The sequence below is a fragment of the Glycine soja genome, chromosome 5, assembly GCF_004193775.1.
Source record: "Glycine soja cultivar W05 chromosome 5, ASM419377v2, whole genome shotgun sequence".
Taxonomy (NCBI): domain Eukaryota; kingdom Viridiplantae; phylum Streptophyta; class Magnoliopsida; order Fabales; family Fabaceae; genus Glycine; species Glycine soja.
Window position 1 is genome coordinate 36,639,103 of NC_041006.1, and position 24,648 is coordinate 36,663,750.

The 24,648-nt window shown below is 32.6% G+C and overlaps 3 protein-coding genes across 4 annotated transcripts; all 3 read right to left on the reverse strand.

Annotated features, from left to right (window-relative positions):
• Nucleotides 1-1,149: 1,149 nt before the first annotated feature.
• Nucleotides 1,150-6,440, reverse strand: LOC114412894 (TBC1 domain family member 13-like). Its single transcript, XM_028376997.1, has 9 exons — nucleotides 5,960-6,440; nucleotides 5,771-5,863; nucleotides 5,011-5,115; nucleotides 4,394-4,543; nucleotides 3,474-3,572; nucleotides 3,241-3,369; nucleotides 2,412-2,591; nucleotides 1,829-1,945; nucleotides 1,150-1,545 (listed from the first exon to the last, which is right to left on the reverse strand). The coding sequence occupies exons 1-9, from the start codon at nucleotides 6,254-6,256 to the stop codon at nucleotides 1,384-1,386; spliced, it is 1,332 nt and encodes a 443-aa protein (XP_028232798.1). The 5' UTR covers nucleotides 6,257-6,440; the 3' UTR covers nucleotides 1,150-1,383.
• A 2,495-nt stretch (nucleotides 6,441-8,935) lies between these two features.
• On the reverse strand, nucleotides 8,936-11,693 carry LOC114411541 (small ubiquitin-related modifier 2-like). 2 transcript variants are annotated; one of them, XM_028375188.1, is made up of 4 exons: nucleotides 11,341-11,693; nucleotides 10,314-10,400; nucleotides 9,828-9,977; nucleotides 8,936-9,218 (listed from the first exon to the last, which is right to left on the reverse strand). In XM_028375188.1, the coding sequence occupies exons 2-4, from the start codon at nucleotides 10,386-10,388 to the stop codon at nucleotides 9,147-9,149; spliced, it is 297 nt and encodes a 98-aa protein (XP_028230989.1). In that variant the 5' UTR covers nucleotides 10,389-10,400; nucleotides 11,341-11,693; the 3' UTR covers nucleotides 8,936-9,146. The 2 variants fall into 2 exon arrangements, with proteins under 2 accessions (XP_028230989.1, XP_028230988.1); XM_028375187.1 differs by having other exon boundaries at nucleotides 10,314-10,439; nucleotides 11,341-11,692.
• A 2,216-nt stretch (nucleotides 11,694-13,909) lies between these two features.
• On the reverse strand, nucleotides 13,910-23,369 carry LOC114412896 (UV radiation resistance-associated gene protein-like). The gene is made up of 6 exons (XM_028377000.1): nucleotides 23,042-23,369; nucleotides 18,417-18,623; nucleotides 17,767-17,947; nucleotides 16,544-16,692; nucleotides 15,730-15,951; nucleotides 13,910-14,354 (listed from the first exon to the last, which is right to left on the reverse strand). The coding sequence occupies exons 1-6, from the start codon at nucleotides 23,219-23,221 to the stop codon at nucleotides 14,232-14,234; spliced, it is 1,062 nt and encodes a 353-aa protein (XP_028232801.1). The 5' UTR covers nucleotides 23,222-23,369; the 3' UTR covers nucleotides 13,910-14,231.
• Between the last annotated feature and the right edge of the window lie 1,279 nt (nucleotides 23,370-24,648).

A 24,648-nucleotide genomic window follows, 5' to 3' on the forward strand; every position in this document is an offset into this window, starting at 1 on the left:
TAACTAAAATTACGGATTTTAAAAAAATAAAGACAAAAATTATGAATTTAAAAAAATATGAAATTAAATATCTCTAATTTTTTTTTAAAAAAAACCAAGATTAGGAAAACCAAAATTACATTCAAATCAAAATTTAATTTGTTATGAAAGAAGTGTTGAATTACAAAATAAATTAGTTTTTCATAAACATCTTTATTATTTCATGTCTATCATTGAATCATTTGCTTATAAAACATGTTTAGAGACAATAATTTTCAATGAAACTCTTTAAAATTCAAAGTTTAATTCAATCTTACCCAATTAACTTACATGGCAAGGATTATTTTCATTTATATACTATTTTTTATTATATGATTAGTTGACGTGAGATATCTAACATTTTCCCTCATGTTGAGAACCTAGGCGTATCAAGTGTGAAGGTTGTAGACATTGATAGCATTTTAAATTTGGGTTTGAAATATATCTCAAACCTACTAAATCAATTTGTAAAATAAAAACTATCTCTTATATATTTTATTTTAGTTATATAATTTATCGATGCAGAATCTCTCACAAAAATAATTATTTTTTAAAAGATTCTTTAAAATAGAAAAAAAAAATTGTTCCTTTAAAATAAGTTGAATCAAACACAAATTACAAAAATATACTTATTCATCGATATGGAACATTTATAAATGCAGCACAATTTTACAACATTATCCTCAATTTCACTATTAATTACTTTTATATTTTTAAATAACTTAATACATTAATTTTAGAATAAAACCTCGTTCTAATTCTTAAAACTATAAACACTAATCACTTTATCATTTTGATGCGAAAAATCATTCATTTAAATTTTTTATTTTAAAAAATACTACTTAAATTTGATTTCGATTTATTCAATTTAAATTTTAAATATTTATACATTATACCAAAATATATATTTCCTTTCCAAATATTGATGTGGAAAGATTTTGATAACTTATTTCTACAATTTTGTCTTCGATTTTAAAATCTTATCACTTTAATTTATTTTTGTTTATACATTACATTTTATTTAAATTTAAAAAATATCTTTATAATACTAGTACATGGATAACTAGCTTTACCTAATGTCTTAGCAATGAATTGTTCATTCAAGAGTGGACAGAATTGAATGTGGTAAGGTTAAAAAAATACCTAGAGTATAAAATAAAAAAATAAAATAAGTTCCTGCTATTATAAGAGCGTACTTCACCAAGGCCCAAGCTCACATTGACCCCTCCCCCCAAGAAAAATTACGTACAAATTATAAATTAAAAAAATTAATAAACCGTCACTGCTGTGGGTCTCACACTTAAAGTCATTTACAAGCACTGAATTTGAAAGCGAAATTAGAGATAGAAGAGCAAAATGCCACATTTAGACTGACTGTACACGAAACTTGTTGGCAACATAGAGCAAATGACTAATGTTTGTGGTGGGATAATTTTGCAGCAACTTGAGATTAGAAGTGAAATCACCCGCAAGGAGGCGCTTACGAACGAGAACAAGCATTGCACAGCATACCCGAAGAAGAGTTTCCTGCAGAGTTAAGTGCAAAGTAGATCACCATTATGAAAAAAACAACTTGGAAAAGCAATCTAATAGCAAAATATATTGTTGATAAAAACTTAAAATTGTCTTGATTTACTCGTTAATGGTGCTCACTTGAACTATACTACACTCATGTAGAGCCAAATTCTCTCCTCTTTCTTTTGTCAAGTAAAAGTAGCTTTATATTGTTTTTATACAAGAGGCAGTGGACCACAAGTCTAAATGCAAGTCGATCATAGTACAAGGTTAAATATGAATTGTACATTTGTACCTGTGGACCATCTGGATCGCTTAAAAGAGTATCCCAAATGTGAAGGCTGTCGGCAAAATTGAATTCCTGAGTCAGCAGGAGAGTAATCCACCTAAATGCATAGAATTGAGGATTGACCTGAAATTCAGAACCAGAAAATATGAGCAATCTGATAAACTGTTCAATAGCCAAAAGCAAATACATGGTTGAATCATCCAGCAGGTGTGCATGCAAAAAAAGTATAACTAGTCAAAGGCCCGTCACTTAACTAGTTGAGAAACATAAAACAGTATAAACAGACAGAAAAACAGTGGCCAAAATAACAATTCTAACATAGAGAAGGTCATAATGAAGCAGGAAGGAGCCACACTTTCTTGTTTATTTATTATTTAGCTTATTTAACAAATTTATAACAGAGCAATACACAATTCTAGCATAACAGTAGATATTGCAATCATGCAATGTACAAATAAATAATTAATAACTAATTATAATATCAAGAATCAAAATACTTTAACAGAAATGCTTATCCTCTCACAATATTTCCAAATTTAAACAAAAAGGGAACTGTGAGAAGATAGAATATATACTAAAACTGTCTTACCTTAGAAGTAACCTCAAGATGACGCCACAGCTCTTCATCATGTTCTCTCAAAAGCTGGGACAACCTCGTAATGGTTGAACGGATTCCCACAACACTATTGTCGAGTTGTTGAACAAAGTTATCTCGAAACCCACTCAATAGCTCAACAAAACAAAAGAATGCATCTGCTTCAGCAGAGGCCTGCAAATAATAATAGGGAACTGTTGAGCAGAGTCAACCAATAATACAATTAAACATGACAGTATTATGAATCTACATTATTCCACCATATTGCCACCTAAGCAAATTGTTTACAACAAAATCAACATTCCCATGGTCATATTAACTATTTCACATACTTTCTATTTTATGTATACAAGGCAATGCCGAATTACATTTGGTAAAATTTCTTGTCCCAATTCCCCTAAGTTAGCAATGATTACTTTTTAACTTGTCACACCTGAATTTTTTATTTGTCTTCCCTTTCCCCATTCTAGCAGCCCCTTCTTCTATTAAAGCATACACTGGAAAGTATCAGCCAAATGAAAGAGGAAACATGAACTTTTTAGAATGTATGCATACAAAAAATGTAAAAGACTGAAACACTTGCATACAGATATAGTGCATCTGATCAGAGAAGAATAACAAAGGAAAAGTACTTCTTCAAATGAAATTTGAACCAATTAGTCTTTAGAAACCACATACAATTAAAATCAACATACTATGGCAAGTGGTGTTAACAGAGCATGAATTACAAACAAGGAGAATAACAGAGAATCAGGTGTTTGATAATGCAAACCAATGATAGATCATATGACAAACAATGAAAAGATTAAAAGCATATACTCACTGCATTTTCCTCATCTGGGTCATTTTTTAACACATAGAATAGAGGAGCCAATATCTCATTCATTCCTTGCACATATTGTACGCCTGGGTTTAACTTTGCAAAAATAATTAATATATTCTTCAAAGCCTCCTGAAAATGCCCCCCCGCGAAAAATAGTAATAATAAATCAAAGGGTTCATGGCAGAAAAGACTTGAATTTGGAGTTTGGATGAATTTCAAGACAAATAAAGGACCTGATTAGATTTTGCAAATTGGGAATCACCAGAGAAAAAGTGCATATCAGGATGAGTGCGCTTTACATCTCGGTCAATTTGGTCGATGATCTCTGTATCCTACAAAATGCAAAGAAGGAGATTTGCTTCACAACAGCCTTTGCACAGAGTATTATAGGGCATTAGCATGAGATTTATATAATTGTGATACAATAATGAACACAAGAGTTCATTAAAGATTAAAATATTGACAGTAGCAAGACCATGTGGTAACAAATTTGCTTATCCCAATTTCATAAAGACATTTCATTATTGGAAGTTTGGAACAAATAGATCACAGGGTAATCTTGTACAGTTAAAAATTTAGAGAAGCATCTCACTGTAGACAATAAATGATTGTCATTACAGATAAGCCATATGAGATCAATCCATATTTTTTTGGTAAAGGAAGTTTCATGAAGAATTATGGTTTTCAGTTATCACCCGTTCATGTAAAATTAAAAGTGTCACGAACTGATGCATTGTGAGACAATATTGATGGAGTAAGCAACATTATCAAAATGCATTGTAATTTTTACTTAATTTTTGTTGTGTGAGTATTGTGTTGTTCATTAATATCAATAAAAGTAAAAAATTGCTGGGGCTCTTTACATTGTGACTCTTTATCTCATTGTAACTTCTTGTAATTTAACAGTCACTTGTCTATCTATAAATATGTGCTACTGAAATGTGAAAGAGGATTCAGCCCCAAAAATACTCTCCTTGTTCTATTTCTCTGCACAATTTTACAGTACGTACAGTACGGTCCACCATATCCTATAATTCCTCGAGTGTTTTGAAACTTTCACACCAATGCTAGAATACCATCAACAGTTTTAAGCTGAAAGGTATCGGATGAGTTTTCCTTTAAATGGTAAGTACTAGAGCACTTTACAGTCTACCTGGAAGAACTGATTCCATACGCTGGTCTTCCCAAGACTCAAAGGATGCTCCCCATGAGTGATTTCGGATCTAGAGAGCAACGCCCTCGCACAGTTGGCATCACCAGTATCACAATTTGTCGAGTTGAACATCTTCCTTGTGATTTCTGACTAGCTAGCCACAGAAACATTCAGAGAGCCAAATAGATAAAGCAAATAGAATAGAATATGCATTAGCAATCACTAATTCCACAAAATTCCTCTTGTACACACATACACCCTATCAATTCCACATTGACACGCATTCACCCTATCATTGTGAGTTTGTGACAGAAAGAACCAAGTAAACTACAATTAAATTCAAATAATTAATGTGACGACATATTCCTTAGAATTATCTCTCTTCTACAAACCATAGTCTGTCACAAGAATCAGTGATAATGTGCAAAGAAATGCTACTTCATTCTAAAGCTCTAGCTCAACCACTGGTAGTTTTCAGTTATTTATCATACAATCTTATGACAATTAAGGCATCTTTACAGCTTCACCCCCCCACCCACCCAAACAAAACAAAAGTTTAACAAAAATAATGAGATGATGACACTAAGGCATCAAAGTTCCCTAACCAACTAACTTACAGGATTCATGAAAATCTCCTCTTTGAATTGTTTGTACTGTGACCGCTTCTTGGCTAATTCAGCTGACCAAAGCCCTCGATCTGGTGGAAGATATCCAAGCAAAAGCTGCAAGTATCAAAAAGCATAAATTGCAACAGCATTCCATGATTTCACTTCCATCTTTCCGTCAATAAAGGAAAACACTCTTGACTAACCAATAGCAACCAAACCATATCCTTACTTAGACTTATGAACACACAACCTGTTTGGTTGGAATGGAATGGGAATAAGCCACTTGCATATTTGGTTAGATGATTTGGAATGCACATCCCTAGTGCAGAAATCCTTGCTCCATTTTTCCTAAATAAATTTAATTCACCTAAAAATATCAGAAACTAAATTTCTATTCCTTTTCTTTCTTTATTTAAATATCCATTCAAGCGTCACTGCATTCCTATCCATGCCAAACAATCACTTAAGCTGGATTTAACTATAGTATCAATTTCATCACACACACCAAAAAAGAAGACAATAAAAAATTAATTAGAATGCACTGACACTATATCAACTAAAATACACTCTTGAGTATGAATCTACAATGCAATCGCAAATTGTCATAAATGGTAAGTTTATAGACTTACTATATTAAAAGTCATATTTGACATGATTTTTCATCTGTTGATAATGTAAAAATCTCTAGAGTAATTGTGCAGGAAAATTAAACTCCTTAAAAAAAACGACTAAAATGTAGGGAAAAGAAAGAATGAAAAAGAAACCTAACCTTCCACGCAGTAGAACGTATCCCAGCAGCATCAGGTATACCTTGACACGCGAGGCTCCGCAACTCGCTCATATCCACCACCTTCTTTGACAACTGAATCATCACAAAATCAACACTGTTACTAAACTCACTAATCAACGAAACTTCAATGTCGTTATACAGAAGCAGGCGAAGGCGGAGAGAGGGAACCTCGGCCAGCAATTGAGCCTGGCGAGACACGTCGTGCGCGGAACGAAAGCCGTCGCCGTGATCTTCCCTCGGCGAATCATCGATTCTCTGCGTCGGCAGAGGATCGTGGACTGCGGGAGGCGACGGAGGACGCGGCGGCGGCTCGGAGGGGGTGACGACGGCGGGGGATGGAGGACGCGGTGGAGGTGGAGGTGGCTGTTCGAAGGGGCTGGCGACAGCGGATGAGGGAGGGGACGACGGCGATGATGAGGACCAGAGAGAGCTGTTGAGCCAATCGGGGACCTTCTTCTTCACCATTTTGGTCGGGGGGATTGGGGTTAGGGTTTCTCAATCGTGATGGGAAACATGAACAGCGAAGCGCATTGCATTGGTAACATCAACATGGCCATGCGAGGTTTGATCACATGGATGAACTAGCAACTCTCCAATTATTCTTAACTTGATTACTTTGGTTCTTAATTTAATCCCTAAATTTAAATATTTCATACATTAAAAATGAGTAAATAGTGCATGTAATATTTATTCAATCACAAATTTTAAGATTTAATACATGAGGATGTTCCCGATCTATTTTATTTTAATTAAGTTCTTAGAGTTAGTAAAATAGCCATAAATTATTGTTTTTGTGGCGGTTTTGACTTTAGAAAATTAGGATGTATTTGATCGGTTAAGAAATAAAGGATTGTATAATAAACAGTTTTTGTTTTTTTAAGAAGCAAATCTTATTTATTTTTTTAAAAAAAATATTTATATACAAAACACTTATTTAATTTTTAAAAAATTGAAGAACTCAGCCATAATTTTAACTCTCAACTAAATAAAGAAGCAAAACAAATCGTGTGATATTAGAAATATGAAAACGCCCATCCTAACATATGTTGTATATCGAACTATTGATATACAAATTTTAGGCACGAACGTACGGTTCTATATAATGCAAAAAAGGATACAAAATCAGACAGGTAATTTTTCTATTGATACTTTAATAAGATAAAGAAAAAGGTAATTTTATACTTGTTATCATTTTGAATCTTAGAATATAATCAAGGGGGGCAAAGAAAAAGCAGAAAATAAAGGACTATTGTAGAAAGAGTAATGCATACGCCTGATCTATGATTGAAAAATTGATTTGGATATTATCATTAGCCTCATCATCTGGATGTAGCCATGTTCTTCAACACATGCAATTGAAAATTGCACAAAACATTTTAGATGAGTGGGAAAATAAAACATCAATTCAAACAAAACCACACTAATAAGTTGAAGAGGGGTTCATGAAATTTATTTTATTCTTGAATTGGTGACAAAGGAAGAGGAGAAAATCACACCAGTTCTGGAAAGTTAAAAACCTTGAAGCTAGATCTGGTTGTGGTTGTAACTCCTAGTGTTTGTTTTTTCAGTTTCCTAAAAGGTGTTAATGACAAAAGTTACATGAGTGATGTAGATTTTCATATTTTCAAATTGGGTTAAATATGTTTTTTCTCTCAAATATAAAAATGTTTGAAATTATTTAAAAAAAAAATTAAAGTGTGCTTTTTATTCTCATATAAAATTAAGATGTATCATGACTTTTTAAGTATATACATGTGACATTTTTTTATATCAGGTAATCGATGTAAAAAAATGCAAGTATGTTTATTGTTTCAGGAAAAACAATATATTTTAATTTTACAAAAATAAAAAATATACTAAAAATTTTACATAATAAATTTTAAATATTTTTATATTTATAAGAAAGAAAGATATTTTGTTGTGCCCATTTTCAAATCTGTGTTCAGCTATTCTTACTGCAGAAGGAATTGATTCTCTTTGTGAAAGAGCATGATAGCTTTCAACGTTGTCATTCTTTCTATTATTTCTAATGCAACAAGTCTATACTTGAAATTGTCCTGTGATTAATTAAAAGCGTCCTCAATTTCTTTAACAGATTGCATTTTCATACAAAAGAAGAAAATGGTATAAATAAATCAAAATATAATAAGAAAGCAAACTTTTGAGGTTCTATTTAAATTAGAAGTATTTTACAGTGTAAAATGTAAAATAAATTAGAAGCAAAATTCGTTTACATTCAGAAGATGCGATGGGAATTCAAAATAAAACAAATGTACTGTGATTTTTACATAGCTTTTGTTGTATGAGTAATGTGCTGTCCAATATAGTCAATTATTGCTGTGCCTTGTGACTCTTTATCTAATTGTAACTTCTTGTAGTTTAAGAGTCATTCATCTTATATATGCCTATGTGCTGCTGAATTGTGAAAGAGAAAAGAAACAAAACAGAAAACTATTCGATCAGCCCTTGAAATACTCTCCTTGTTCTATTTTTATGCATAATTTTACAGTACCTACGGTCCACACCATATCCATTAATTCCTTGAGTGTTTTTGGCAACTTAGCTTGTGCTATACACCCACATGCATGCCATGTCCATTTCTCTTCCCCCACCCACCTTCATTATTCCTTGTTCATATTCATGTGACATCATTCCATTGCACTATATATCTACACTTCAATTATTGATGGATATCATTAACCAGTGTTTTTAAGTAAAAAATTATGAACAGTATATTTTACACATCATAATAAAAATATATTTTTTTAATCTTTTAATCAATGTCTTAAAAATACTTAATAACATTTGTTATTATTTATTATTCAAACCTAAGGGTCAGTTTGGTACCGCCAAAGGGGCAAAGAAGAGCAATGAGTTGAGATGATTCTGGGAAACGTGCACGGTTTTGGTAGCGTCGAACAGGAGATAAATATTAAAAAAAAAAATCATGGGTCCCACTGATAAAGTTTTCATAACTGGAATGACCTGATTTGGAGAGAAATAAACACTTTCAACCTAGATTTGAAATTTAGAACGTTTTTGGTTTGGTGATGTGGCTTATGGGTTTCCGATGGATTTAATGGTGTGTTTGGCAGAGCATGTTTAGACAAAAAAAAAAAAAATAGAGTCACGAAACTGATAAAATGATAATACTAAAAACACTCTCCTTAGTCCTTAGTCTTCAATTTTGTTCAGTACATTAGTTACTAATACTACTCAAGTTTAACATATAAACTTGATATACAAAGAGTTAAAGTGCGTACTTTTTCTGATAATATAATGTACCATGTCAGTTAAGCAAATTAACAAACTCTAAGCAGTACAACAACCATTTCCTAGCTAATGCTTTTAAGAGTCAAAGTGCCGCAGCACCACCTCCAATTTGGGGTCTTATGGCCACGATCTCAGCATCATCTTCCATATTAAGCTGGAATATCAAGTTACAATAATATAAAAAATTAAACTATAGGTTAGTTGTATGAAAGAAAAAAAAAGGACTATATCTAAAAGAACAAGGCATTTATTCCCTTGATTCCTATTGAAAATAATTTGAATGGAATACAAATTGCACACAGAACTGACGAATTATCTATATTTTTTATGAGAATTGCCTTAATTAAAAATTAAATTACACAAAAAACTTTAGAATTATCCTATTTATTTTGTAGATCAATTTTTTTTTCATTCCCAAGAAAATACATATTTTATCATAATCTTCTTCCATAGTAGTAAATATTACTTCTACACTAACAGTAGATGCACAACAACAAAGGGAAATAGGTTGAAATAACCTCTCATACCCAGCCCTATTGATGATTACAAACTGTAGTAGTATGGTTATATATGGAGCTAGTCATTTAAGAAAACTGTTTTTTTTTTCTCTTTTAATCAAAAGGTATTTAGGATTTTTATTTGACATTCAACTAGTGTTTCTCCCATTAAATCGTCCATTATATATTATTAACATTTCTCAATTATGAGATATTAGAAAATATGAACACTAAGAACTTTGTGACTTCTTATGAAAGAAACTAACCATTTTTGCTGTATGTTTCCCCTTAATGTTAAAACCGTCATAAATGAACTTCAGGGTCTCGTAATCCAACTTCTGTCGATCACAGAACTCTTTGAATACATTAATTAACTTCATATCCCGGTTCACCTTGAAGAACAAATTACGCCCATCCTATGGTTCAATGAAGAAAAGTTAAGGTGAGAACTCAAATGTTGTATTCAAATTCCATTTTGGGTCTTTCAGTATAACAATGTACGATTATAACCTCAGGTGTTGTAATTGCATGATTTTAGTCCTCTATCATGTAATAATGATTTGATTCACGAATATATAACTTTTGTTCAATATGACAATCAATATCTTTATAGACATTACAGGTCTACAACAACAGGCCAATACATATTTATAGAAGATAGGTGCACTCTGTTTATGTATATATGTGCAGACTCTGCTAAAAAATTATTACGAAAAAAAAAAGGAATATTGTGGAAAGAGTCATGCATACACCTGAAGTTTGATTTTTAAGTTGACAGACTCATCATCTGGTGGAGATTTTCTCTTAAGTGGACCATTGGTAGCCATATTCTTCTTCTTCTGCACACACAAAGGGGAGAGATGTATGATTTCACCAACCTAAATGTAAAACAAAAAAATTCCAGCAACCATGAGTTTCTTTCTCAATATTGAAGAATAAAACAACTTTTTTTAATTATATTAGAACTATAAAGACCAAAAACTAAGGTCTCATTACCAAATAGCATTTAAAAATCACACAATAACTATTGAGATGGGTAGGGGAAAAAAAACTGTTTTTCTGTCAGAATGTGAAACAAAGCCTCCAAAACCATACTAAGTTGAAGAGGGCTACATGCATTTTCTTAATTTTATTCTTTGATCAGAAAGGAAGAGAAAGGTGCGGAAGAATAAAGAGAAAAAACAAACCCACCAAAAGGACAGAGAAGTGAGCACAAGAACTTTTTGGTTTCAAATGAAAGCTGAAACCATTTTATGATTGTGCCTGTACGTTGTAGTATTTGTTTCAGTTTTCTAAAAGGGGTTAAGTACGATAAATTATTAGGGCACGAGAATTATTATGATCCCTATTAATTTTTATAAGACATATATATTTTTTTGGTCTTAAATGTTATTAATTATTTTCTTATAAATTGAAAATTCTTAGTACTTACTACTACCATAAAAAAATGGTTGAGATTATATACTTGCAGACTACCTAAATAAATTTCTCGTTAATGACAGAGAGGTTCCTTGAGTAGTGCTGAGTTTCAATTACCAACAAGTCACAAAAAAAAAACCGATTATTCATATGCTTAGAAAACAAGTAGTATGTATTTTCAAGGTAGAACTTCAAATTTATTCACTAAACATTGCAATCCGCACATATAAATACGCGATATTGAGCTCTTCAAAAGAGCTATCAGCAAACTATTTCAACTGAGTAAAAAGCTAATCAAGCGATGAACCTGGCATAAAAATTGGAAAAATCACAAAAATGAAAAGAAAAAAAAAAACTCACCTGGAAATAGCGGAGTAAAGGAAATAATAGAAAAGAGAGAGAAGTTTGAAGCTGAGATAAAGGCTTTCAAGAAAAGGTGGAGGGAGAGGGAGAGGGAGAGGGAGAGAAGTGATATTTAGTTAAGATCAATTAATTTATTAACTTCTTCAGGCAGTTTTTGTCTTTCAGAATTTTAAAATGAATTGGGAAAATAATCAAAAGATAGTAGTACTATTTAGCAAAGGCTGCAATTTTTCAAAGCTCCTAGTTCCCAGAAATAGGTGATTCAGATTCTCTCCATGTACTAAAACTCTGCTGTGTAAATTTTCAAATTGATGTTTGATATCCAATTTTACTACTGCTCTTGCTTTTCATAAGGTGGTGACAATATATTGCTGCAGAGGAAATTGATTCTCTTTATGACAGCATGATAGCTTTCCATCTTTAGATTTCTGATGCAACAAGCTACAAGCCTACTAATTAAATGTAGTGCTGAAACTGACCTCTCATTAATTATAAGCTCTCTCAATTTCTTGGCCAAAGTACCATGAGGGGATAATTTTTAAAATTTTTTTTACCATTAGGGTTAAATTTTAAATTAATATTCATTGTGATATAAATTATAACATCTATTACTATAAGTTATCCCTTCATATTTTTTTTACATTGAAGTCATAAAATATTTTACAATTTTAATTATTTTTTTAATTATGACTTTAGAGTCATAAAAGTTTTTTCTATGATTTTAACGTCATAAAGAATTTTTTTTATTGAAGTCGTAAATTAGTTTATGGTTTTAATTTTTTTAAAATTGTAAGTAATTTTTTATTTTAATTATTTAATGAATTAATGTACGATTTATTTTTTATTTTTATTTAATATTTTCTATATTTTTTATATGATTTAATTTAATATTTTTTGTATATTTTTTATTTAATATATTTTTTATATTTAATATTTTTTATATTTTTTAATGTGGTTTTATTTAATATTTTCTTAATTTTTGGTATATTGTTTTATTTAATATAATTTTTTATGTATTTTTGATAGGCTAATAATTTATATATTTTTGGTATATTTTTTTATTTATTATAACTTTTATATTTAATATTTTCTATATTTTACTATTGTTAAGGATTATTATCTATTTTGTAAATTAAAAAAATAATGCAAAAAACTTAAATTTAAATAAAAATATTAAAATGTACTACATATTCATTTAACAAAAATATTAAAATATTTTGTTACTAATATTAATAAATAATATTAACTTATAACTTATCAAATAATATTAATTTTTTAAAAAAAAAATTAACTTTTAATTTTGTGTTTCTTTTTAATTTGTATTATTCATTTTATATGAATCTATTATGTTATCTTTAATACTATTGTACCGAATTATTAATTTACTTAAATTTTAAAAATTAGTTAATTTTTTTAAAAAAATTAATATTATTTGATAAATTATAAGTTAATATTATTTGTTAATATTAGTAACATAATATTTTAATATTTTTTTAACAAATATGTAGTGCATTTTAATATTTTTATTTAAATTTAGATCTTTTACATTATTTTTTTAATTTACAAAAATAAATAATAATTTTTAACATCAGTAAAAAATATTTAAAAACATATAAAAAACATTAAATAAACTAAAAAAAATAAACCATACATTAATTCATTAAATAATTAAACTAAAAAATTATTTACAATTTTAAAAAATTGAAGTCATAGATTAATTTACAACTTTAATAAAAAATAAATTCACTTTACAACTTTAAAGTCATAAAAAAAAATCTTACGACTTTATAGTCGTAATTAAAAAGTCGTAAAATGATTTTAATGTAAAAAATATATATAAAATCGTAACAGATGTTAAAATTTTCAATTCAGAAGTGGATTAATTTATAATTTACCCGCAAATGCTAAATTTAAAAAAACAATGCGTCCTTGGCCCAATTTCTTCTACCTTTTTTTTTATAAGAAAGAAGAAAACGGAAAACTTTTGGGTTTCTATTTAAATTAGAAGTATAGTAAAAGTATTACCGTGTAAATTTAGTTAAAAGCAAAACTTTAGATTTTTTACATTATTATTCACTTACCATTGTGTTTAAATTTTAAGAAAACTAAAACAAAATATTGACAGCCTTTCTCCTATCTTCTGATTTTAGCTTGAATAGCACCCATAGAGGGAGATGAATTGTTTAAGTGTAGATTAAAATTTACAAACAGGGTCAACTTTAAGTTTGCAAACTAAGTTAACAAAAATATCTAAAGTCTTGTTTCTTTCCAAGCAAAATTTTTAATCTCAAATATATTTTTAGAGAATAACCAAACATGACTCCAAATTATACTCTCCAACATACTTTTAAACCCTCCCACCAACAGTCCAAAGACCCTAAAACATTATTAGTTGGAAACTTACAACAAAGGCACAGATTCCAGGAAATCAATTTCTATGTGCAGCACATTCCAGAAAAGCCTTTTGACATACACACACAAATATTATATACAAAATCAATCAAGAAACTGAAAAAGAAAAAAAAATCAAATAAACTAATCACATCGCGTACTAAAATCAACAAAATTTGATAAATCCTTCATCACCGTTTCCCATCCGAAGAGGGATTTCATCCTTGATTTCGCAAAATGTATGTATTTCTCCAAAAGTTGCCTTATACATAATATCCTTGCAGGAATTTATGGCATTTATGTTCTTCTCAAAGAACAATATATTTTCGACAGTGTATACTCTCTTTTTTCAAAGAATACCAAATCCATTATATAAAGTTTGACTCCATTTTGATCACAATGCTAAAATGCAAGGTGCACCAAAAAAATTGCACCCGGACAAGAATTAAAAAAAAAAAAATCAATTTACAAGGAAGTTACAGTAGAGAAAAATACTACTAGATCAAGTTGTCTATAAAAGCTGAAGACAGGATAGTTCTTAAAAGCTCCCTCAAATTAGCCAATACATGGCGTGGTCCCAAACTCTTGGCATCAATGAAATTCAAAAGCTGTTCTAAATCCTACAATCAGAAAGAACGAGGGAAAGGAGCTGTAAGTCAAGGTTAATCACGACGGATAATGTGTACACAGTACAATATATATCAAATATCGTTCAGACAACCACACTTCAAGAAAAAATTAATGACAAAAAAAAGGCACTAACAAGTATGGGAGACCATATTTGAGATATAATACAGAATTAAAAGTCTAAGCCAACCTGCCAGCCAACACCAATGCAAAACCAACAGCCTGTCAATATAGTAAATGCTAATCTTGCTACTCAATTTAGGGAACAGGATCACCTGCAGTTGTTTGTAAACTGCAGGGTCCTGCAGTTAAAATCAAATGGTCTAAAATGTTGTAAGGTGCAACTTATTTTATTTTTCAGTGTATGTAATGCATTTTTAATGGTGATGATTTCTTGACAATGGAAATTCAACTGCAGAACAATCATAGTTTTGTTTTTTGGTAGGAGGAAATCTTTGGAAAAAAACATGAGATGTTTCTTAGAATTAAAGCATCTAATGTAAGCATAACTCAAACAAACTTCTAATCTTTCATGCCATGAAGCGAACAAAGGCATTTGGCTCCTCTAGAGTAAGTAATCTCAGCTGTTGATTAAAAATAAAAATAAAAATAAAAAGCAACGGTCAATATTCCAATACATTCACAATTGGTTATGCATGTGCACGTGATATTGACTCTTAATTTTCTCATTGACAACTGAGATTTGTTACTCTGCTCTCTAAAGTGAATTGCTCACTTTAGAAAAGTCAAATTTCAAACAAAGAGTTGGGAAAACAAAAAATAGAAAGAAAAAAGAAAAAAAAAAAACTAATTCTGGCGGAGGACCCATCCTCACTTCCAGTTAGCACAATGGAAATACAGTAGTAGGCTTTATTCTCATAGTAAAATGGAAATCTGCCAATTCAGTCTCTCTTCATTACAGAGAAAAGCACAAGCAAGGCCAAAATAGTTTCTTAATCAACCAACATGTTGGAAATTTTGAGCAGAGTCCCAAAAAAGTAGAATACTTTCTCTTACAAAAAGCAACACAAAAATCATAGCCAGAAAGCTAATTACGTGAAACAAATGGGAAGTAAACTGCTAACCAAGCAAGAGCAAAACACAGATCCGGCAATCTTGCAAAATATGGTAATGTATAAAGTCGTCAACGAATATAAAAAGTCCATGATCCAAACAAATAAATTAGACAAATGATAAGGGGCAGAAAGTGTCAGCGAAAAAATGCACTAAATTGTTTTCTCAGGAATTCTGAAGGAGATAATGAACAAGATAAGACTATCCCTGTTATGTTTTGCCTTAGTTCAAACAGAGCACTTAAACTCAAAGATTGAGAGTAACTACAAAGCAAAAATAAATAGAAATATATACCTTATTTAGTAAGAAAACAGCATAAGCTGCTCTTGTGGTGTCTTGACCTTCTAAAAAAAGAGGGAATTCCACATGTTTGGCATTTATGTTTGCATTTGATGAAGCTTCAGAAGATGTTAGCTCAGTTGAAGGTGCATTATCAATAATATATGAATGAGAAGTACCCAACCGTAAAGGATATCGCAAAGGAACTTGCAAGTATGAGGCTATAAGTGAAACAGCCTGCGAGAAAATCAGTCTAGTAAAGAACATTTCAATAAATAAATAAATTTTCGAAAAGGGAGACATTTCAATAATTATTAGCTCAACGATCATCCACATGAGCTACAACAAGAAATGCTGCAGCTGGAACACAGAAGTTTGGTATATGATACGAAAAAGCATTGGCAATTAAGTTTGCATATACAAGACATGTCAAAATATGAAGGCTTTAAATACATTCTTCGTCACTGCAAATATACTAGTTTTCGCTTTTAATCCCAGTAATTTTATGTTTCTAATTTGTTAACATTCAAACCTTTTAGTTTTGGTTCTTCCCATTAGTCATGAAAGTGTTTTTGTAACAGAAGACCAAAAAACAGAAGGTTTGGACATTATAAAGATCATAAAAAAATGTATTTAAACCATGATCTGTATATGACAATTTAGAAACCACTATATTAGTAAGGATGGAAAAGGTATTTAAACCAAATATGCATATGACAATTTAGAAGCTGTACATCACATATTTTGCAAATGGATCACAAAAGGCATAAGATAGAATAAAATGAACAGTTCTGAGGCAAAAAAGGGCCAGGTAGGTTCTAATACTTACATGTGCAACATATCCTAGGGCTGTAGCAGAATTTTGAATTTCCTTTTTATCAGTGAAAAAGCTCATCTTCCGAAAAGATAGCACATTCAAATGCAGACCATGAATTGTTAAGGATCCTTGATTAATTGGTTTTAGTCCAGCAGAAGTCCCTGAGTAATGAAATAAATTAAACTTTTACAATAAAATTCAGACAAAGTATCCCTTAGAAATGCAGTGAATATTAGCAAAAAAAAAAAATTGTGATCATTTAAATTAGCAGAAGATAAACTATACTTAACATTCAATGAATAGCTATGGTCTTCTAGAGCATCCAAAGGATCAACCATACCAAAATCTACCGTACCAAACTAAATTATAAAATTATAATTTAAGGCCGTTGTCAATAACCAAAACTAGTGCAGAAGCATCAAAAGAAAGAACAAGACATGAGGCACACACATCAGACAGATGAAGTACAGAATGAAAGACACCCTTTCAACACAAGAGCCCAACTTACGGAAGAACTATATCCAAGGTGCCAGTAAGAAATTAAGGGATAACGATTGAACCATCCAGTACCTCAAGTTTCTTAGTTTATTTAAAAGCTTAAATATGTTATTAGTCATTCATATTTGGGTAATTGTTTTTAGTCCTTCAAAAACAACATTGTTTTTATTAGTCCCTCAAATTTTCGAAAAGCTACTTTTAGTTCCTCTTTGTTCATTGTGTTTATGGTTTCAAATGTGGCAGTTTTTAACCGCCAAAATAAATATTTTTAATTTATTTTTTTAAAAAACCATTTCTAGCGATTTGAAATCACCAAAATATTTGACTCATGGATTGGTGGCTGCTTTTTACATATTTTGGTGACTTTAAATAAGAAAAATAAAAACATGGATGTTGAATTGTGAAGATTTTTTACATATTCTAGCGATTTTAAACTGCCACAAATCATTTTTCAAGAAATTAAATTAAAAAAATTCTAGCAGTGAGAAATCACCACAAATTGGGACACCATTAATGCAAAGAAATTGAGGGATTAAAAGTAGCTTTTCGAAAATTTGAGTGACTAATAAAAACATTTTTTAAGGACTAAAAAAACAATTACCCAAATTTAGAGGACTAAAAATATATTTAAGCCTTATTTAAATTGCAAGTTTCGTATTTTGCATGACCTAAGCCATTTTTTTACCTTAGGGACACTATCCACATACAAAAAAGACTATTATTGATCTAACCATTACCTGTCAGGCTACCTAAAGGATATGCTTCAAGCTCTTGCTCTTGTGCTGGTCCAACCACGATCTTAACAGGATAGAGCATTGAAATTTGAGATGTCATGTATTGTTGCCTCTTCCTGAGCATCTTTTGCAATTTTCTCAGATGAACATAACCATTTTCTTCAGACAGTAATCTATTTGATTCCTATAATAAAAGCATCATCAGCTTTCTAGCTACTACAAAAACACCAGTAAAATATAAACAATAATCCCATTCCCCCAAAACAAGAAATAATGATAACTTATTTATATTCAGCTAAATAAATTCGTCAAATACCATTTCTTACATGGACTAATAGAGAAAAGAAAGCTTTTAAAAAATGAGGACATTTGAAATAAAACAAGAAGTTCATTTCTGAAGGACAGGTACAAGTGGAACTAAGGAAGATATACTCTATTCAATTGAATAAAAATCAGTCAAAAGCAAAAAAGAGCAATACTCCAAATGTCAATTTGTAACACATACTTCAACATCAATAAAATGAAGCAATTTTTTCAATAAGACAACAATGCATTCCCCCTAGAACTACTGAACTTTTTACATTTAATTATTATTTCCAGAAGAAAAAAAAGATATTATATGAAAATCCAACTACAATATGACATAAACTCACCTGGAGATTTCTGCTGGTTACAGAAAGAGCACCCCCTGCCACCAAAAGTGATTGCACTGCACCACTAAGCTGCTCCTCCTGCTTGCTAGCTTCCTCCTTAGCCAGCCTAGAACGTATAGACATATTCTCCATCACCATTTTCTTTGATTCCAATTTTTGACGCATCTCCTCAAGTTCATTCAACCGACCCAATGATTCAGCATTGACCTGTTAGGCGGGCTCATTAATAAGGGACCAGTAAGAAAACAAAAAACCAACTAAAACCAACAATTAGTGCAAAAAAGCATCCCAAGGTGTAAACAAAAACTAAACCACTCAATACCCTGACAAGACTGAACTGGTGTGCTAAAATAAAATCTTAGCAGCATAGTTATCAATCCCAGATAACGGCACAGAGCAACCAACCCCAAAACAGCCACAGCAAGATAGCAGATAGTGGGATGACTACTATTACAAAATTTATTGATATAATTATAAATTAAAGAATGTGTATGTCTGTGCACGCGCGCCAAAAAAATATACCCACAGAATGAGAGTTCCACAGATTGTTAGTTGGCTGGAAATGCAGTTGAGAGCTTTGGGTCAGATGGTTTACATCAAAGAGAGAAGAGACCACCCCCTTTGATGTGAACAGAACAGACTGCAAAGGATGTGAACCAAGTAGAAACCACAGAATGGTGTGCCAGAGTTCCACAGGTTGTGGGTTGGCTGGAAACTCCACAGAATGCTACGGTTTGGCTGGCAATGCAGTTGAGAGCTCTGCGTAAGATGGTTTGCGTTGAAGAGAGAAGAGACTAATGAGAGTAATGTGTAATTTAACCTTAGAAAGGAGTGAAAGTGGGAAATAGTTTGTGTTCTGATCAAATATAAGAGGGGGAGGGGGCAAAATCCCAAGATTGCCCCTCATAAACAGCACCAAATGACATCGTTCAAGGGGGCAAAAAAGGGGGTTTCGTCTTTGATGCAATCACAGCCGCAATTCATGACACTCCAGGCACAACGGTGAGTTGCGACATGACAGGCTTCCTTGGAGCAGGCCATAGACATGACACTCCACAACACCTCTATAGAGTGACTGACTACTACGCTTTGCAGGCTATTTTGAGTTGGAATTTGGGAATCAAGCATTTCCCTTTGTTCAGAGATCATGGATCTACTCATAATGGACACATTTACCAGTCAAGATCCAAGTTATGCAACAGAAAAAATTCATGACACACCAATGATTGTACACCTACTCAGATCCACTGATAAAATTTAAAACACAAAATGATCAGACTAAAATCATAAGTTTGATCATCAGAAAATTATTTCTCTTAAATCCTTTCCCAAAAAAGGTAAATATGCCTCATACTATAATTTATCAAAGTTATGTAGTTTTTTCTCCTTATTCTGATAAAAGAGGAAGATTAAATAATAAATATTTATACTAGGACAAAAGAAAGTGCCTAGTCAGAGATAATATTTGTTCATAAGTAATCAAAGGTAAAGAAACAAACTGAAAAACACACGTCATCTTAACATGACTCTCCAATCTCTGTCCACTGACCTTTCCAGTTACCACTGACAAGGCTGTTACAAAAAACTGACAAGGCCAAAAGGTAAAATTTAAAAGCATAATTACCAACAGAAACAAGTGCATTGCAGATCCATATTAACTAATTATTGACAAAGAAATGAAGCCAACAAAGTTTGATTTAGTTACTAAGGATCAAAGCCACGTTTGTAAGGCTTAGGTCCAATCCCCACCCCCCACCCCCCAACCAAGAAAACAAAAAGATGAGGTCATGGTTATCAAACTCTCGAGTTAACTCGTTAACTCTTACAAGTTTATGAGTCCATTTACCCTCTGCAAGTTGACTCGTGGGTAAACTCTTTTTTTAGTAGACTCTTGGGAGACTCTATAAACTCTAAGTAAACTCGGTAGACTCTCGAGTTTAACACCGAGTTAACGAGTCAGCAAATTAAAAAAATTAAACCAAAATATAAGTCTTTTGGGTTGTTTTCTGTTTGTTTAGTGTTCAACATACCTTCATTTAGTGTGTTGTTTCCAAATAAAAAAAATCTCACATTTAATAACATCAAACCTTGTTCTCTAATAACACAAACCTTCGATGAGAATGATCTACCACTACTATAACATCTGCAAGTTATTATCTAGTAGTGATGCATTACTAGACTTGGTTATTTAAGTATTGTGAAATTTATATTGTTGAAATGTTTAATTGGTATGTTATTTATAAATATTTTGTTATTATTTTTATATGAAGTGAACTCTTACGAGACTATGAATTGAGTCTACAAGTCGAGTCTATGAAACTCTCACGAGTTTACGTAAGCTCTCGAGTTTGATAACCTTGGATGAGGTACCTCATACCCTCCCCCAACTTAACTTTTTTTTGTTACCCAAAACAATGAGAAATAAGAGATCAACTGGTCCAACCAAAATACACCTCAGCCCTATTAGATAGTGATGTGTGCTTCAAAGTCTCTCGCTAATGAACTCAAACACCACTAACCAAAACCAAAAGATCACAGTCCATTGTAAGGCTTAGGTTCAATCCCTGCCCCCCTCCCCCCCAAAAAAATAAATAAATAAATAAATAAAATGTGTTGCCCTTGGAATTATACACATTTGGTCCCAATTTTTCCAGAGAAAATAACTGCACTGTTATCAAAAGTTCTTTATGGAAGCCAGCAAAAAAGAGACTATTTTTCCAAAACAAGCTGAACAAACATGTACATTTCCTCCCTCCTTAACTTTCTATTACCAAAAACAAAAAGAGAGATGAAAGATCATCCAGTCCAATCATAATAAACCTCAACCCTCCTAAACAGATTGAATTTGAAGCCCCTCTCGGCTAGAAACTTAAACATTACAATCCAAAACCAAAAAAGTAATAAAATAGCCTAGTTGTGAACCGAAGGATCTGCTTAAACCCTAAATGGAAAATGAGCCACAAGTAATAAATAAGAAAATAAATAGTTTGCTTCTAATTTAAGATATAACGCAACGAACTCAATCCCCCAATTTCCGATTAGATGGTGATCGACCTTAAGCCTCTCAGCAATGAACTCAAACACCACTGTCCAAAACCAAAAAGATCACCACAGTCCATTGCAATTCCCTCTCCCCTAAACACACCTGCGAGCAAAAATCACTATAAACCATCATTAAGGCCTTTAGCATGCCTTGGCAGTGGAATTAACACACATTAGGATCCCATTTTTTCTGAGAAAATAATCACTTTGTTATCAAACCTGGCAAAAAACAGATTATTTTTCCAAAAATAAGTAATGCCAAACCCCTCCCCCCCGGGGGCTTTATACAAAAAGGAGAAATGAGAGATCAGCCGGTCCAACCATAATAAACTTAAATACCACAATCCAAAACCAACTTATCATGTATTTCTGACTTTCTTTGTAATGCCTTAAAGGCAGATTTTGCTGGTGTTGCCTTTCCAAGAGTTTTCTAGGTTGGTTAATATATTGGATATGCTTATAAGGAGAGCCCAAATGGGCCACAAGTAGTACAAAAAGAAAATAAATAGTTTGTTTATGATAAATACAACAAAATCAATCCCCTAATTTCCCATTACATAGTGATGGACACTAAAGCCTCCCGGCAATGAACTAAAACACCACACAGCCCAAAACCTGAACACCACAGTCCATGGTAAGGCTTAGGTCAATCTCCTATCCCCCCCTGCCCCAAACATACACTCAAGCATGAAAATCACCTTAAATCATCATCAAGGCCTTTAGCGTGCCTTGGCCTTGGAATTACACACATGTTTGGTTCCAATTTTTTCCAAGAAAATAATAGCTTTTTTTTTTCAAAAGTTCTCTGCGGAAGCTGACATAGGGAGATTATTTTTTTCCAAAATAACTGGAACCATTCCCTCCCCCTTAACTTCCACTATGTTTGGAAACACATTCCAAACACTCCAAAAGTATGTTCAACCCAAAAGATATGAACGGGTTCCTTCCACCAACTTATGCACAGCACCCCACCAACGGATTTCCAAACATACGCTTACTATTACCAAGAACAAAGAGAGAGAGAGATAAGAGATCATCCAGTCCAACCATAATAAACTTCAACCCCACTAAACAGTGATCGAGATTTGAAGTCTCTTGCTCACCAACTTAAAAACCACAATGCGAAAACAAAATCGTAATAAAACAGCATAGGCATAAACCGATGTATTCGCTTATAAGGTGAACCCTAATTCGCAAACAGGCAACGAGTAAGTAGTAATAAACAAAAAATAAATAAACAGCTCGCTATCTAATTCATTATCTTGATAAATAAATGCAATTACATTCGTCTCCCTTCCCCAATTCTATTTCCTTCCGCCAAGAATTTTCGTAATCAAACACAGAACGCGATTCCATTCCCCACTGAAGCTCGCATTCTCCACGAGACCAAACGCGCTTTCCCTCCAGCCACTAAATTCCAACTTCATTTCCATTTAACTTTTCATTCATTACAGTAAACCCGTCAAAATCGCAAACACAATTTCCGTAATTGAAGAAACGCAGGATAACATCGTCATCATAAACCCGGTTTCGGCATTTAGCAATGGCTAAACCTAAAACCAAAACGAAAACTAAAACCCTACCTGAATTAGGGGCTCGAGCTTGTACTGAAGATTCCGCTTCTTCTCGTTGGCTTCGTGGAGCGCGGAAGAGAGACTGGCCAACCTTGCAAGATCGTGCTGGAAGTCGTCCCACTGAATGACCTTCACATGATCAGGATCAGTTGTGGTGGTCCGCAATGATAGAATCTGGCTTGGTTCCATCGCGGATCGAACTCACCATCGTCTTCGAGTGAGTGATCAGCGTCTCAACCTCTCATCATCCACCCCTCTTCTGATTTTCTCGGGAAAATGACGGGAGAGAAGGAAAATCGCGTCTTGGTCCTCGATAATGAATGTTGCGAATGTTAGGTTTTTTTTATTATGCCGCGAAATAGTGGACACGTGGGAAACGTGCGCGGTACTTTTTTTGCCTTTGTACATTTGCTGCTTGGTCCCTCGCGTATTTGGATTTTTCTAGTATCACAAAAGTGAGGAAATGGATTTTATGCAACTGTAGGGAAACCGAATCCCAGAAGTGATTATGAAAAATTTCAGCATTATACTCTTAAATATATTGTTGTTAAACATACTTTCTTTTTTTAAAAAAAAACTTAATTATCAATTTGATTTCCAAAAAAATTTAAGTTCTAATTAGATTCTCAAATTCTTAAAAATACGTCAATTTGATTGTTTTCAAGCAAATTGATGTTGATGTTGTTATCATTAAAATATTGATGATTTTATTTACAAATAGTGGTGGCTAAAAACTGTCACTATTTTATTTTTAAAGAAAAAAACCACTGAAAAAATATCGGCACTTCGACTCCTCTCTCCTCCGCCCGCACCCTGTGATGTCCTCCCCCTCAACTACAAACTACGGCGATGCCACTCCATTTGCGTTCACCATCGACGGAGCGATGTGCAGCAAGATCTCAACCCCGACCACAACCACCGCCAAATCTCACGATTTTTATGGTGCATATTAAGCCTCTCCGGTGTCATGCTGCATTGCACATCTTTGCTCCGTGTATGGCTGGTTGGTGGCTTTGTGTATGGTGGTAGTGGTTGTGGGTCGCGCAAGGTGGTTTGCGGTTGTGGGACAAGTTCAGATTCTAGTGAAGGGTGGTGGTTAGTGGCGATTGGGGTGGCAGCGATGGGTCGTAGTGGTTGGGTTGCGCAGTGGTGGGTTGCCCGTTTCGAAAAATATTTTCATGTTTTTTTAAAATAAGAAAAATATATAGTGGCGATTTTAACTGTTACTATTTGTAAATAAAATCGCCGGTATTTCAATGATAACGATGTCAACATCAGTTTGACGAAAAGTATCATACAATTAGGATAAATATGAAACACTTGAAGGCTGGCAAAATCTCTAGATCCCCTAGACAACTGGTGAGTCACTAGACTTTGTAGTCTAGTTCAGAACTTAGCAACGTTTTGCAAATATTGATGATGTTACCAAACTCATTCAACTCCATCTTCTTACAACTGATACTCAAGACTACTCACTGGCAATCTATTTCGAGAACCACTTTATTGAAATCCAGTTCTTTAGCCCACTTTATCGCATGAAGAAGAGGTAGTGCTTATCCTTCGTGAACAGTAGGAAGAAAATTTCTAACCTCAGTACGAGCTTGGATAAATTTGCC